Source organism: Mercenaria mercenaria, chromosome 7, assembly GCF_021730395.1.
Source record: "Mercenaria mercenaria strain notata chromosome 7, MADL_Memer_1, whole genome shotgun sequence".
NCBI classification, from domain to species: domain Eukaryota; kingdom Metazoa; phylum Mollusca; class Bivalvia; order Venerida; family Veneridae; genus Mercenaria; species Mercenaria mercenaria.
Window position 1 is genome coordinate 28646546 of NC_069367.1, and position 17001 is coordinate 28663546.

Consider the following 17001-nt stretch of genomic DNA (forward strand, 5'->3'; position numbering starts at 1 on the left):
CAAGTTTCTTTAAAATCCTTCAAGGGGTTCAAGAGTTACAGAGGGGACACGAAACTGCTAACGGACGGACATACGGACACCGGGGGTATAACATAATATGTCCCTTTGGGCATATAAAAACGGCACGACGCTCGTATATGATGTGAACACATACATTGTAGCCCGTAGCCACCTACGATGCCCCAAAAACCGCAAGGAAAATCACAGACTAATTTATCGCATGGCGCCTGGGTCAAATGTGAATTAGGCATAATTGTGTTACCTTAAATATGGGTATTAAAAAAGGTATATTTCTTCTTACTTAATTATGTATAATTTCATGTGTTTTTAAATATGTGAATCATTTTACCAAAAATAACAAATTAATATTATCTTCTCCTAAATATTGATATCATATACTATATACATGTAAGTAAGTAAAAGCAATCAACAAGAAATGAAATTCAAATGAGCTGGATTTTACAGCAAATCAACATAAAAGGTCATATATCAACAAGAAACAAGAGGACCATGATGGTCCTGAATCGCTCACCTATCTCCACATGACCCAGTGTTCAACTGAGTATGACATCGTTATTTCTATTATTTGACATAGTGACCTAGTTTTTGAGCACATGTGACCTAGATATCATCAAGATAAAAAATTCTGACCAATTTTCATGAAGATCCATTGAAAAATATGGCCTCTAGAGAGGTCACAAGGTTTTTCTATTATTCAGCCTAATGACCTAGTTTTTGAAGGCACGTGACCCACTTTTAAACTTGACCTAGATATCATCAAGGTGAACATTCTGACCAATTTTCATGAAGATCTCGTGAAAAATATGGCCTCTAGAGAGGTCACAAGGTTTTTCTATTTTTCGACCTACTGACCTAGTTTTTGACCGCACATGACCCAATTACGAACCTGACCTAGATATCATCAAGCTGAACATTCTCACCAATTTTCATGAAGATGCATTGAGAAATATGGCCTCTAGAGAGGTCACAAGGTTTTTCTATTTTTAGACCTACTGACCTAGTTTTTGACCCCACGTGACCCAGTTTCGAACTTGACCTAGATATCATCAAGATGAACATTCTGACCAATATTCATGAAGATCTCATGAAAAATATGGCCTCTAGAGAGGTCACAAGGTTTTTCTATTTTTAGATCTACTGACCTAGTTTTTAACCCCACGTGACCCAGTTTCGAACTTGACCTAGATATCTTCAAGGTAAACATTCTGACCAATTTTCATGAAGATCCATTGAAAAATATCGCCTCTAGAGAGGTCACAAGGTTTTCCTATTTTTAGACCTACTGACCTAGTTTTTGACCGCACATGACCCAGTTTCGAACCTGACCTAGATATCATCAAGGTGAATATTCTGACTAATTTTCATGAAGATCCATTGAGAAATATGGCCACTAGAGAGGTAACAAGGTTTTTCTATTTTTAGATCTACTGACCTAGTTTTTGACTCCACATGACCCAGTTTCGAACTTGACCTAGATATCATCAAGGTGAACATTCTGACCAATATTCATGAAGATCTCATGAAAAATATGGCCTCTAGAGAGGTCACAAGGTTTTTCTATTTTTAGATCTACTGACCTAGTTTTTAACCCCACGTGACCCAGTTTCGAACTTGACCTAGATATCATCAAGATGAACATTCTGACCAATTTTCATGAAGATGCATTGAGAAATATGGCCTCTAGAGAGGTCACAAGGTTTTTCTATTTTTAGACCTTATGACCTAGTTTTTGACCCTACGTGACCCAGTTTCGAACTTGACCTAGATATCATCAAGGTGAACATTCTGACCAATATTCATGAAGATCTCATGAAAAATATGGCCTCTAGAGAGGTCACAAGGTTTTTCTATTTTTACATCTACTGACCTAGTTTTTAACCCCACGTGACCCAGTTTCGAACTTGACCTAGATATCTTCAAGGTAAACATTCTGACCAATTTTCATGAAGATCCATTGAAAAATATCGCCTCTAGAGAGGTCACAAGGTTTTCCTATTTTTAGACCTACTGACCTAGTTTTTGACCGCACATGACCCAGTTTCGAACCTGACCTAGATATCATCAAGGTGAACATTCTGACCAATTTTCATGAAGATCCATTGAGAAATATGGCCTCTAGAGAGGTCACAAGGTTTTTCTATTTTTAGATCTACTGACCTAGTTTTTGACCCCACATGACCCAGTTTCGAACTTGACCTAGATATCATCAAGGTGAACATTCTGACCAATATTCATGAAGATCTCATGAAAAATATGGCCTCTAGAGAGGTCACAAGGTTTTTCTATTTTTAGATCTACTGACCTAGTTTTTAACCCCACGTGACCCAGTTTCGAACTTGACCTAGATATCATCAAGATGAACATTCTGACCAATTTTCATGAAGATGCATTGAGAAATATGGCCTCTAGAGAGGTCACAAGGTTTTTCTATTTTTAGACCTTATGACCTAGTTTTTGACCCTACGTGACCCAGTTTCGAACTTGACCTAGATAACATCAAGGTGAACATTCTGACCAATATTCATGAAGATCTCATGAAAAATATGGCCTCTAGAGAGGTCACAAGGTTTTTCTATTTTTAGACCTACTGACCTAGTGTTTGACCCCACGTGACCCAGTTTCGAACTTGACCTAGATATCATCAAGGTGAACATTCTAACCAATTTTCATGAAGATCTTGTGAAATATATGGCCTCTAGAGAGGTCACAAGGTTTTTCTATTTTTAGACCTACTGACCTAGTTTTTGATGGCACGTGACCCAGTTTCGAACTTGACCTAGATATCATCAAGATGAACATTCTGACCAACTTTCATAAAGATCCCATGAAAAATGTGACCTCTAGAGTGGTCACAAGCAAAAGTTTACGGACGCACACACGGACAGACGCACGGACGGACGACGGACACCGCGCGATCACAAAAGCTCACCTTGTCACTTTGTGACAGGTGAGCTAAAAATTAAATTGAAAAGATATCTAAATGGAAAATGAACACTTAAGAAAACTACTGGCAGCAGATAAAAGCTTTAATATTGCAAGCATCTTTGAACACAAGTCTCCTTTCAAATGAATATGAAAAAAAAAGTTTAATATTTAAAGATATACTAGGCCTTTTTAGACTTTTACTTTATTAAGTCTAACTGTGAATGCAGTCCTCATGCACTATTACTTTAAATATTTAGGAAAGTTAAATAAAGTTTAAGACTTTCTACATTTGAAGTAAATACCGGTATTTAAGCATAAAATATTTTAGTGAAAGATAGGCGCTGGATATCTTTAATCATACATTTTGACTAGATGATTGGTATTGCAATAATAATGTAGCCTACAGTACACAGTCTTATTTATACAGTAGCACTCGTCAAATAAAGCACCATATAATATGGGTGAAATTTTAGCATTGAAGAATGACATTAAATCATGATAAATGAACATCAATTTACCAACACATCATAAAAGCAGATATTAAGAGCTTCTTTTATTTCAATGCACCTTACCATGCTTGCACTATGGTGATAAATTGTTGCAATACCTGAATTGTATATTTTGAAATATTATTTTCATATACTGGTATGCATTAACAATTGATCTTGATTATTTCTATGTATTTATGATCGTTTTGGATATTTAAGGTAGTTCTGCACGTTTGATAAACCGGAAGTGATGGCATAACGTCATTTATCCGGAAAACGTAGAATAAAGCCTGGATTCGGCGTACGGAAATGAAAATCATTTTATGTATTTATCGCAACCTGTAAGTAAATTTATTACAATGGCACTGTTACTATATTTCTAAAGTCAAAATATGATTTTAAAACATATGACATGTTAAATAATTTTAAAAAATGCCTTAAAATTAGCGTGAAATGTCCGGTTCACTTTAATCATGGTCAAATATCTTAAAAATAAGCACACGGACCTGTACATTTTATTTCATCAAATTATGGGTCATGTCTTTATTCACAACTGTGAGAAGTTTCATCAAAATCTACATTGTAGAAAAAAATCTATTCGCGAAAATGTTATGAAAGTTGTGATTTTCCCATAGACTCTCATTATGAAATATTGCATGAGGTCCATATTTTTCAAATCAGTCTAGCAAAAAATCAAGCACACGACCCTGTCCTTTTTATTTGCTGAATTTTCTAGGTATATTCTGAAGTTTTGAAAAATCAGAGTTTAATCCAATTCTACATTGTAGAAAAAATTTTGATCCAAATGTGCAGAAGTACCTTAAACTAGATTTACAATAGTTTTGGATCATAAAATTTTATACTGCATTTACAATAGTTTAGGATCAATCATACTGCATTTACAATAGTTTAGGATCAATCATACTGCATTTACAATAGTTTAGGATCATTTATACTTCAGTTACAATAGTTTTGTTTATTATTATACTTCATTTACAATATTTTTGGAATTATTAAAACTGCATTTACGATAGTATTATATCATTTATACTGCATTTACTGATTATTTATTTGAGAAAATATAATACAGAAAATAAATATTTGAACAGAAAAATAATATATTTATCTCCTGAAAAATGAAACTTAAGAAAACATTAGAATCTCCAATTAACTTTTAAACTGATAATACTTTAAAGTTATCGTATACTAACTTTAACAGAAAAGACTATAAAGTAGACTTAAAACATTACCAACAAACAAAAAACTTCCACATATACACAAAGGCATGCAAAAACAGCATCTTGCATGCTGGATAACAATTTTGTTCAACGATAAATTTTAAAGTAACATGCAAAAAGAAATAGTATATTAACAAAGAAAAATGACTAGACAACTACATCTACCAGACTACATTAAGCTTAAAATATTTCTAACATAAACAGTTTATTCAAAAGAAAGTTTTGAAATATTCCAAAAATTAATTCACTATATCAATGCAAGGTTTTATCTCAAATGACCCATGCCTTTTACACTTAATTAATAGCACGATAATTAATAACATACTTTATTTCACGAACACGTTTTTGCAGGAAACAATTTTCATACACCCAAAATTTTGTGAACATAAATGAAGCAACAAATTCCGTACAAACTGACAAAGTTGTTATCAATGGTATTACAGCTGAAAAATATTTAAACACACAAACAAAAAATGTGAAATAAGGCGGCAACAAACTCAAGTTTTACACTCATACCGGTGGTTGACAAACTGCATCTAAAAGGTAAAATATACATAAAATGTGGTGAACAATTTACAGAATAATGGATTTCTCACCTACCTGAGAATTTTCAAGATAAAATCTTAGGTAAAGTCCCTATAACATTAAAATACTACATGTATAGACTATTTTAAAGTACAAAATTCGCAAATAAACAACAGTGCAATAAAAACAAAATCATATACTGTGAACATGGTGAAATCATTAATATGTGTGATAAGACTAATACTCCTGGATTTTCTTTTCCTAACTCCTTTAATTCCTGTTCCAATGACACTTTCTTGGCCTCCAACCACAAATGTTATATCAACATAACTGAATGTAACAGTAATACAAACTACATAAAAATTCAACGATAATGCCCTATTTCATGTAATATTTACATGTATTGTCTTTATTCAATTCAACTCATCTTAATCATATTTCATTTGCAGCACATACCAAACTGACTTTAGATAAATTTTTCACTGGAATGTATTTGTGTTTATTCCTATTACATAACAGAGCCGTGCCATGAGAAATCAACATAGTGTGTTTGCGACCAGCATGGATCCTTTGACCTTTGTGATTAGGTGATTAGATTACTACGCATCTGAACTCAAAACCGTGTTTTATTTGCAAACAAAGCATGCAAAACTAAAATCTATTTCCCATACAAATGTTCAGCCTGTCCTATTTAAACATGGCAATTAATAAAGCATAATTAAGTGCACTTTTATTTTACCTTTTTGTTTTCTATACCTTAGGAAACAACTGATATGGTTTGTATGCTATATACCGGTACCTGGCTATACAGTACAGTACTGTATAGCCAGGTACCAGGACAACATTTTACCTAAATTAAAACCTAAATTTTATATATGGTAACTTAATAACTGTTGCATTCAGTTGGAAGCAACATACTGAATTTTACCTAATAGTCTATATATGGACAATACTGATGTATGGGCAATACTACAATGCAAATACATAAAAACAAAGTTGGTTTGTAAATAACTTTTCATTAATTGTGATGTCTAATCACCTTAAAACTATCTGCAGTTCTACTTGAAACTTAGTAATTTTTCAAAACTATCTAAGCTATTCTAACTACTTCAAAATTTAGTCTATAAAAATATTCAGTACGGTCTCTCAAACACCATTCCAACTAGTTATTATCTCTCTACAAAGCCAAAAAGTATTTTCATTTTTCATTACAGAAAAATCTAAGAAAACCAGCCTCTGTAGAGAACAACCTCTGTACAACAAACATTTTCAGGTGGTGATCACTCAAGAGAGGTTTCGCAGTAATGGTAGAGTACACATGTACTCGATACAGGCTGGCACATCTAAAAATGTATTTCAAACAAACCTATCACTAAGTAGTAATTGTAAAATGAAGCCAACATAGTTCTGCACAACTTAGAAGTTCTGCACATTCAGAATACTGATGATTGTTGCAGGTAAACTCTGATTTTTCAAAGCATTGTGATTTACAAAGAAAATTTTCCTAAAAAAAAAACAAAAAAAACAAGAGCTGTCTCCATAGGATGACACATGCCCCCGATGGCACTTTGAATGAATATATAGTTATGGCCGATGTTAGAGTTTAGGACCTTTGACCTACGGAACTGGGTCTTGCGCGCGACACATCGTTTTACTGTGTCACACATTAATGCGTAGGTATTTTAAAATCCATGTATGAATGACAAAGATATGGACCGGACACGCCTATCAATGCACTATCATGAAAAATGACCTTAAAGTCTAAGTGTGACCTTGACCTTTGAGCTACGGACCTGGGTCTTGTGTGCGACACGTCGTCTTACGGTGGTACACATTCATGCCAAGTTATTTGAAAATCCATCCATCGATGACAAAGATATGGACCGAACACGCCCATCAATGCACTATCTTTTAAAGTCTAAGTGTGACCTTGACCTTTGAGCTACGGACCTGGGTCTTGCGCGCGACACGTCGTCTTACTGTGGTACACATTCATGCCAAGTTATTTGAAAATCCATCCATCGATGACAAAGATATGGACCGGACACACCCATCAATGCTCTATCCTTTAACGTCTAAGCGTGACCTTGACCTTTGAGCTACGGACCTGGGTCTTTCGCGCGACACGTCGTCTTACTGTAGTACACATTCACGCCAAGTTATTTGAAAATCCATCCATCGATGACAAAGATATGGACCGGACACGCCCATCAATGCACTATCCTGTAACGTCTAAGTGTGACCTTGACCTTTGAGCTACGGACCTGGGTCTTTCGCGCGACACGTCGTCTTACTGTGGTACACATTCATGCCAAGTTATTTGAAAATCCATCCATCGATGACAAAGATATGGACCGGACACGCCCATCAATGCACTATCCTTTAATGTCTAAGTGTGACCTTGACCTTTGAGCTACGGACCTGGGTCTTGCACGCGACACATCGTCTTACTGTGGTACACATTCATGCCAAGTTATTTGAAAATCCATCCATCGATGACAAAGATATGGACCGGACACGAAAATTGCGGACAGACTGACAGACCGACAGACAGACTGACAGACCGACAGACGGTTCAAAAACTATATGCCTCCCTTCGGGGGCATAAAAATATTGGTAATGTTTTAGTTTTTTCATGTTGAATTTGAGAGAAATAGGCCTTCTGCAAGTTTTCAGGAGTATCCATGAGAAAACTGCAATTTTGAAAGATATTCTTATCTACTGTAAACATCTACAGATCTGTAGATTTTATAAATGTACCTATTTTCTATCAAAAGGTAAGTCCAACTGCTTAATTTTGAGTTATATGCTTATGATTAAATACACTCCCAAATTTGAGACTGTTTTTTAACATCGTATGGAACTAGAGCTGCTTTTGAGAAAAGCGAATGTCTCCCACAACTGCCTAATCATCTAAATAGCAAGTCAGTCTTTATATACTGTTTACTCACTACAATTCAAGGGCCAGAACTCCAAAATGCCTGAACGGTTTCGGCTAATTATCGTACTTGTCTGAGGTCTTATGGTCAAACACATTTTGTTCAAGTTTGGTGAAGATCGGATGAGAAATATTCAACAGAGTGCGGACAAGAGTAAAAAGGCTGATTTTTCTGTAATTCAAGGGCCATAACTCCAAAATGCCTGGACCAATTTGGCTAGTTATCAAACTTAACCTAGGTCTTATGGTCAAACACGTTTTATTCAAGTTTGGTGAAGATTGGATGAGAAATGTTCGACTTCGAGTGCGGACAAGAGTCAAAAGGCCAATTTTTCAGTAATTCAATGGCTGTAACTCCAAAATGCCTGGACCAATTTGGCTAGTTATCGAACTTGGCCGAGGTCTCAGGGTCAAACTCATTTTGTTTAAGTTTGGTGAAAATCGGATGAGAAATGTTCGACTTTAGAGTGCGGACAAGGGTAAAAAGTCAGATATTTGGTAATTCAAGGGCCATAACTCCAATATGCCTAAACCGATTTGGCTAGTTATCGAACTTGGCCGAGGTCTTATGGTCAAACACATTTTGTTCAAGTTTGGTGAAAATCGGACGAGAAATCTTTGACTTAAGAGTGCGGACAAACTTTGTGACAGACACACACACACACAGACAGACTGACATACACACAGACTGGAGTAAATTAATATGTCTCCCACACCACTGTGTGGTGGGAGACATAATTATTTCATGCACATATATTTTTGTAATTATATGTAATATTCAAAGAGATAGTAACATTGCTGTTTTATCATGTAACACTAGAGATGTTATAATAAGTTAAACAAATTTGCAAAACTATCGTGAACAGAACATCACTTAGATATGATTGTCAAACATGCAAACTGGAATGTGTGAATAAAGATGAATGGATTTCATTATATTTTAACAAGTTAGAAATATACCATACATTCGATGTAAGTCTCAAAAACGTAAGATGGCACCAATACTGCTGGCTAACATTAAGTAAACATCATAAGTGAACAAGTTCTGTCTCTTCCAACTGTCCACTTCTGTTGATATCAGGATTTACATCCACTTGGAAAGGCCTCTACATGCACTTGATTAACTTCTTGGATGTGCTTGATTTTCAGTATTTTACAGTTGCTGATTTTGTAAGGGTACAAATGTTGAATGTACAACTTTGCTTCTGCATTCAAAGAGAAAACACTTGATTCACACACTATCAAACTGACAATGGATGAAATTTATTTAGCCTGGTTAGTTATCCAGATCAGTTTTTTTCTTTCATTCAGTAAGTACTGCTCAGTTTCGTAATGTTCACAATTTTGTTCCTGTTTCTGGAGCAGCTGAGAGCAGACTGTCATCTCCAATTGGACTCTCACTGAAAGGAGTAGCATTTTGTTTCGTTTTATAGGTCATATGGCAACATTCCAGCTTTGATGGTGGAGGAAGACCCCAGGTGCCCCTTCATACATTATTTCATCACGAACAGGCACCTGGGTACAACCACCGACCTTCTGTAAGCTAGCCAAATGGCATAAGAGTAACACAGATATATTATTATTGTTACAAATTAGTAAATAGATATAATTATATTATCACTGTTACAAATTAGTAAATTTTCCACCGTCATCTAAATCTAGCTAAAAAAAATCATGCATATGGAACTTTCTTCAGAATACAGAGGCTGAAGCCTGAAAGAAGCAAATTAAAGCAAGTACTATTCATAACCTACTAATAAATGTAATTCATGCTTTTGTAAAAGCATGTGAAAAATGCAATCAAATTAGTGCCTATAGTTTCAGGCTTAGCCTTTCTAACCCCTTTACTGGATTATGTACGTGTATACTGCTGTTATTTCTTTTACAGATACATACTGTATGACAAAATCATCATATTACATTTGAAAATAATTTTAACAACTTGAATTGAAGGATAATAGACAGTCATTTAATTTCACAAAATACTGATTATTTTTTAAAAAAAAAAAAGACTGCTTTTTCATGATTTGCGTATTTTCCTGTCAAGAGGCATAAGGTAAATAAAATATGCTAAATGAAACAAGAAAAGGGAAGTCTGGGAAGTCCTCCCTTCCACTTACAAAGATCCTTTCACATGTTGTTTTTGAACAGTTTTCTGATACTGCATGTGTTCTTGTTCGAGGCCTATCACACATTTCAGCATCTCATTCAACATCTCAAAACATGACTTGGAGTCTTCTATCTCCATGGCAACACTGAACTGGTTCCCAGAGTACACTTCTAGGGCTCCACAAGCATCTGTAACACATATAGGTACCAATATTAATAGTCCGGAATTTTCTTTCTCAGTAACAAAACTGATATGGTTTCCTGATTGCACTTTAAACTGTGGCTGCACTGGCATCTGCATTACATTATAAAGACAAGAGGACCATGATGGTCCTGAATCGTTCACCTCTTCCCACATGACCCAGTTTTGAGTATGACGTCGTTTTTTTCTATTATTTGACATAGTGACCTAGTTTTTGAGCTCATGTGACCCAGTTTTGAACTTAACCTAGATATTATCAAGATAAAAATTCTGACCAATTTTCATGAAGATCCATTGAAAAATATGGTCTCTACAGAGGTCACAAGGTTTTTCTATTATTTGACCTATTGACCTAGTTTTTTAAGGTACGTGACCCTGTTTTGAACTTTACCCAGATATCAGCAAGGTGAACATTCTTACTAATTTTTATGAAGATCTCATGAAAAATATGGCCTCTAGAGAGGTCACAAGGTTTTTCTATTTTTATACCTACTGGCCTAGATTTTGACCGCACGTGACCCAGTTTTGAAACTGACCTAGATATCATCAAGGTGAACATTCAGATTAATTTTCATGAAGATCCATTGAAAAATATGGTCTCTAGAGAGGTCAAAAGATTTTAATAATTTTAGACCTACTGACCTAGTTTTTGACCGCAGTTGACCCAGTTTCAAACTTGACCTAGATATCATCAAGATGAACATTCAGACCAACTTTCATACAGATCCCATGAAAAGTATGGCCTCTAGAGAGGTCACAAGGTTTTTTTATTATTTGCCCTACTGACCTAGTTTTTTAAGGCACGTGACCCAGTCTCGAACTTGACCTAGATATCATCAAGGTGAACATTCTGAGCAATTTTATGGAGATCCATTCACAAGTATGGCCTCTAGGAGGTCACAAGGTTTTTCTATTTTTAGACCTACTGACCTAGTTTTTGACTGCACATGACCCTGTTTCGAACTTGACTTAGATATCATTAAGATGAACATTCAGACCAACTTTCATACAGATTCCATGAAAAATATGGCCTTTAGAGAGGTCACAAGGTTTTTCTATTATTTGACCTACTGACCTAGTTTTTGAAGGCAGGTGACCCACTTTCGAACTTGACCTAGATATCATCAAGATGAACATTCACACCAACTTTCATACAGTTCCCGTGAAAAATATGGCCTCTAGAGAGGTCACAAGGTTTTTCTATTATTTGACCTACTGACCTAGTTTTTGACTGCACGTGACCCACTTTCGAACTTGATCTAGATATCATCAAGGTGAACATTCTGACCAATTTTCATGAAGATCTCATGAAATATATGGCCTCTAGAGAGGTCACAAGGTTTTTCTATTTTTAGACCTACTGACCTAGTTTTTGATCGCACGTGACCCAGTTTCGAACTTGACCTAGATATCATCAAGATGAACATTCAGACCAACTTTCATACAGATCCCATGAAAAATATGGCCTTTAGAGAGGTCACAAGGTTTTTCTATTATTTGACCTACTGACCTAGATTTTGAAGGCACGTGACCCAGTTTTGAACTTGACCTAGATATCATCGAGGTGAACGTTCTGACCAATTTTCATGAAGATCTTGTGAAATATATGGCCTCTAGAGAGGTCACAAGGTTTTTCTATTTTTAGACCTACTGACCTAGTTTTTGAAGGCACGTGACCCAGTTTCGAACTTGACCTAGATATCATCAAGGTGAACATTCTGACCAATTTTCATGAAGATCTTGTGAAATACATGTATATGGCCTCTAGAGAGGTCACAAGATTTTTCTATTTTTAGACCTACTGACCTAGTTTTTGAAGGCACGTGACCCAGTTTCTAACTTGACCTAGATATCATCAAGATGAACATTCTGACCAACTTTCATAAAGATCCCATGAAAAATGTGACCCCTAGAGTGGTCACAAGCAAAAGTTTACAGACGCACGCACGGACGACGGACACCGCGCGATCACAAAAGCTCACCTTGTCACTTTGTGACAGGTGAGCTAAAAACAACCCCGAGCAGTGGTCACTAGCTTAAAGACCCATTACGCTTTATATAGATTAGCTGCACAAATGTGATATTCAAATAAGAATATGAATCTAAACCCTTTCAACTTCCTTTCATCTCTTAGCTATGTTTTTTAAGAATGTTGGGTTCTTGTTGAATACTTACCTAGGATGTAGGAAGTTTTATTGACTGAATTTATATATTTATGATTACCTCCCTTAAATGGGTCTGAGGTTTTTCAAGTCATTGAAAATTTGAAACAAAATGCTTTTGTTACCTTTTCCCTCTAGAAATTACATTTGAGCCGTGCCATGAGAAAACCAACATAGTGGGTTTGCGATCAGCATGGATCCAGACCAGCCTGCGCATTCGCGCAGTCTTGTCAGGATCCATGCTGTTTGCTAACAGTTTCTCTAATTCCAATAGGCTTTGAAAGTGAACAGCATGGATCCTGACCAGACTGCGCGGATGCGCAGGCTGGTCTGGATCCATGCCGGTCGCAAACCCACTATGTTGGTTTTCTCATGGCACGGTTCATTTATCAAAACATCAAATCCAAAACACTAGGGTATTGTTTCACAGGTGTTGAAAATCTTTAATTGTTTTCTTTCATATGAAGATATTTTGAAGTTTCATTCATAAAAAAACATTTAACATGGCACAACTGTAAAAGAAAATTTGAATATTTAATGATTCTCCTGTCAATGTCTTACAAATGGAAATGTTATGACTGGACCAAATGTCATAGACCCAAATGTCAGTTTCAAAGAGCCCTGAATTTAGGTAATATGAGTAAACTCCTTAATACCCCAGTCACACATACGGCGCAGATAGCTACGTTTAGCCACGGATAGAAACGTAGCAATCCGTATCGATCCGTACCTGAGCTGCACCTCAAAGTAGTTATCCGTATCAATCCGTATTAACACTTGGTCAAAACTTATTCAAGACGTACTCCAAACTTGCAAGTTTTGAACATGCACAAAAGTTTGAGCCATCCGTGGCCATTTGAGCATGACTTAGTCCAACTTGGTCGAAACTTATTTCATCCGTAGTTAAACGTACTAAACGTAGTTATCCGTGTTAAACATGTCCTATTTATATGAAACTTACCGACCCGTTACTAAACCTTAATGCGAACATAGTTATGCGTATTGATCCGTAGCTTAATGTAGTTATCCGAGGCTGTCTTAACTTAAGCGTAGTTCAACGTAGTTCACCGCAGATCCGTCAACGCACTGGGCTAGTTGTCAGGCGCAGTAAAATGTAGTTCAACGTAGTACGCCGTACCTATCCGTACTTATTCGCGTCCTGTATTTTTTTGTTCCCAGTTTCTCACTATTTTTCCTGTACTAAGACGTACTGCTCCGTACTTATCCGTGTTGACTCCCCCACAGATCAGTCTTATCCGCACCGTACCTCAACGCACGGACATATCTGTATGTGTGACTGTAGCTTGACCAACAAAATGAAAACTGTGGTAAAATTTACACTTGTTCATTGGTTATGTATGTTTCTGCTTTTTTAACCCTTATCATGCTGGACACGATTGATTCTGCCTTTGCGACAGTGTATATCATGATCATCCGTGCAGTCTGATCATGATCTACACTGTTTGCAATGAAGTCAGTATCTTTGTGGTAAGCATCCCTTTTAAAAGTTAATGGTACTTCCAAATTGAATGGTGGATAAGTCATTATAGAAATTTAGCAGGGTAAAAGTTAAACACACAGTTCCAATCATACAGCAATAATCTGGAGGTGACAGAAGACTCTCAGATGCTTCTCTGGGCATTATTTCAAGCACTGGCAGTTATCTAGATACAACAACTGATCTTCAACAGCCTAGATTAAGATGGCTTCCTCAAAACCCACTTAAATAGCAAGCATGTCTCAAATCCACTGACAAGACTGCAATGCAAACTCACTGACAAGTGCACAGTGCAAACCCACTGACAACAGTATGATAAAAGTCCACTGACAAGAGTGTAATGCAAACCCACTGACAAATGTATAATGAAAACCCCTTGAAATTAGCATAACACAAATCCACTGACAAGAGTGTAATGTATAATGAAAACCCCTTGAAATTAGCATAACACAAATCCACTGACAAGAGTGTAATGCTAACCTGCTGACAACTGCATAATGCAAACCCACTGAAAAGAGCATAATACAAATCCACTGACAAGAGTGTAATGCTAACCTGCTGACAACTGCATAATGCAAACCCACTGAAAAGAGCATAATACAAATCCACTGACAAGAGTGTAATGCTAACCTGCTGACAACTGCATAATGCAAACCCACTGAAAAGAGCATAATACAAATCCACTGACAAGAGTGTAATGCTAACCTGCTGACAACTGCATAATGCAAACCCACTGAAAAGAGCATAATACAAATCCACTGACAAGAGTGTAATGCTAACCTGCTGACAACTGCATAATGCAAACCCACTGAAAAGAGCATAATACAAATCCACTGACAAGAGTGTAATGCTAACCCGCTGACAACTGCATAATGCAAACCCAATGACAACAGCATAACTGCAAATCCACTGACAACAGCATAACTGCAAACCCACTGACAACAGCATAATGCAAACCCAATGACAACAGCATAACTGCAAACCCACTGACAACAGCATAAAATAAATCCCAGACAAGAATGTAATGCAAACATTATCAAAGTACAGGTGATCTGAAAGCAAACTTGTGTTAACTAGATCTTACTAACATTACAGGTAAAAACTTTACATTACAGACAACTTCATAGTTCATACAATACACAACATGACAAATAAAACACACATTTGAATTAACACTGTTCAAGAGTGAAAGGTTTGAAACTGTGTATTTGCTATGATGGGTTTTCATTTGTGCAAAATTTAGGTGAAAAAAGTGAAATTTTTTTCTAGTTTGGGTTCAAATAAAACCACAGAAAAATAATCATAAAAATTATAAAAGGAATAACATCAAAACAGGTAGAAACAGGACAGTCTAAGTTTTCCCTCAAGATCTACCAAAAAACTTTTTTACAGTCACATCAATTTGTACAGAAAAACTAAAGTAATTAGGTTACAGAATATCTTAGACTGGTGATTGCTTAAACTGAAACTACCTAAAATAGGTACTTGTGTAGGTAACATAATTATTCTTATGAATCAAGTACCTAAACTAACAAAAATCGGACAAGATCAAATAAAACAAAACGTAAACAACTGGAAAATACTCAAGGCATGTAAATGAGACTATCTGATCTAAAGGTATTCAAAGATTTCCTGCCATTCCTAAAGTGTCTACAAATAACTGTCAACTTGTGACAAAGGTCGAGGAACCTGATCTCTTAGTGAAATATTATACACTTACTGGCCAGCAAACCAATCAGTGTTTTATAACATCAGCAATAAATTTTTGTATTTTTTTTCTTTGTTTTGACTTTAGTTTGGATGTGCTGGCTGATCTTGGTCTGCACTGGCCGCAAACTTTAAGGCTGAAACACTTGCCGACAGCAGGCTAAAGGCTAAATGAATATCCTCTGTAACAGCCAGTCAGGTGCTTAAATACTGAGATTGGTCCGAAGAAACTTTACTAGACTGTAAGTCTAATAAATTGTCTCAGTTTCCCCCACCTCTGTTATACAAAACAAGGTATAAAACAATAAACACAACATCACTGCAAGCGTGTCGTAACTTACCATATTCCTTCAAGCTTACTGATAATTCAAGCAAAACAGAAAAAGAATAATTAAAAGAAATCATCAATATTTATTTACAAGTAACTTTATTGCACAAAAGGCTCCAGCTTCGAATATGTTACCTCCAAATTCACTGAAAATGAAGAAATTTGTTTGCTTTCTTTCTTCGATACTGTGAAATCATTAATATTTCTAGCAGAAAACTTTTTGTGGATTTCCTGCTTGCATCAGTCCATGAAATTAAATCTAAACAAACAAGCAAGTTTCCCACTCTTGATATCTTGGTACGTGGAAATCCACAAATTCAAGTTCAGAAGCAAAATGTTATGCCCATAAACTTGCAATAATTGCACAGAATTGGACTAAGCTGTTTTTCAACATTTATTAACCTATCCAGTTTTCCCAGCTTTCATACAAGTATGTGTTATCTGCAAGTAGCTAACTAACTTTCCCAGATGTACAAGAGGCAGACGACAAAATGATGTTACATGTACTGCAGCTAACTAATTTTCCCAGATGTACAAGAGGCAGACGACAAAATGACGTTACATGTACTGCCATCTATCAGAACAGCAAAAACACTGCTTGGCCTAGGGATCAAACTCATGGCCCAGCTCTTAAAATGTAGTCTTGTTTTCTTTTATTTTTGTTGGGTATAATGTCTCACCAACACAGTTATAGGTCACACTGCTACTTTCCAGTTTTGCTTGATGGAGAATGACTCGTGATGCCCCTCCGAGCTTTATATAAGGCATAGGCACTGACCTTCTGTAAGACAACTTGATGGTTTCCTCACATGAACAATTCTACATCCCAAGCCAGGTTTCAAACCCATATCAGTAAGGGG

The 17001-nt window shown here is 36.1% G+C and overlaps 1 protein-coding gene across 2 annotated transcripts in view; it reads right to left on the reverse strand.

The window, feature by feature from the left end:
• Positions 1-6696: 6696 nt before the first annotated feature.
• Positions 6697-17001, reverse strand: part of LOC123554502 (ras GTPase-activating protein 3-like) — a 35248-nt gene continuing 24943 nt past the window's right edge. The window contains exons 19-21 of one of the 2 annotated variants that reach the window (XM_053547907.1): positions 16155-16172; positions 10256-10433; positions 6697-9535 (exon numbers count right to left, since the gene is read on the reverse strand). In XM_053547907.1, coding sequence (XP_053403882.1) covers positions 9472-9535; positions 10256-10433; positions 16155-16172 — 260 coding nt within the window. In that variant the 3' untranslated portion in view covers positions 6697-9471. The remainder of the gene's footprint in view (positions 9536-10255; positions 10434-16154; positions 16173-17001) is intronic. The other variant, XM_053547908.1, reaches the window with a different exon arrangement.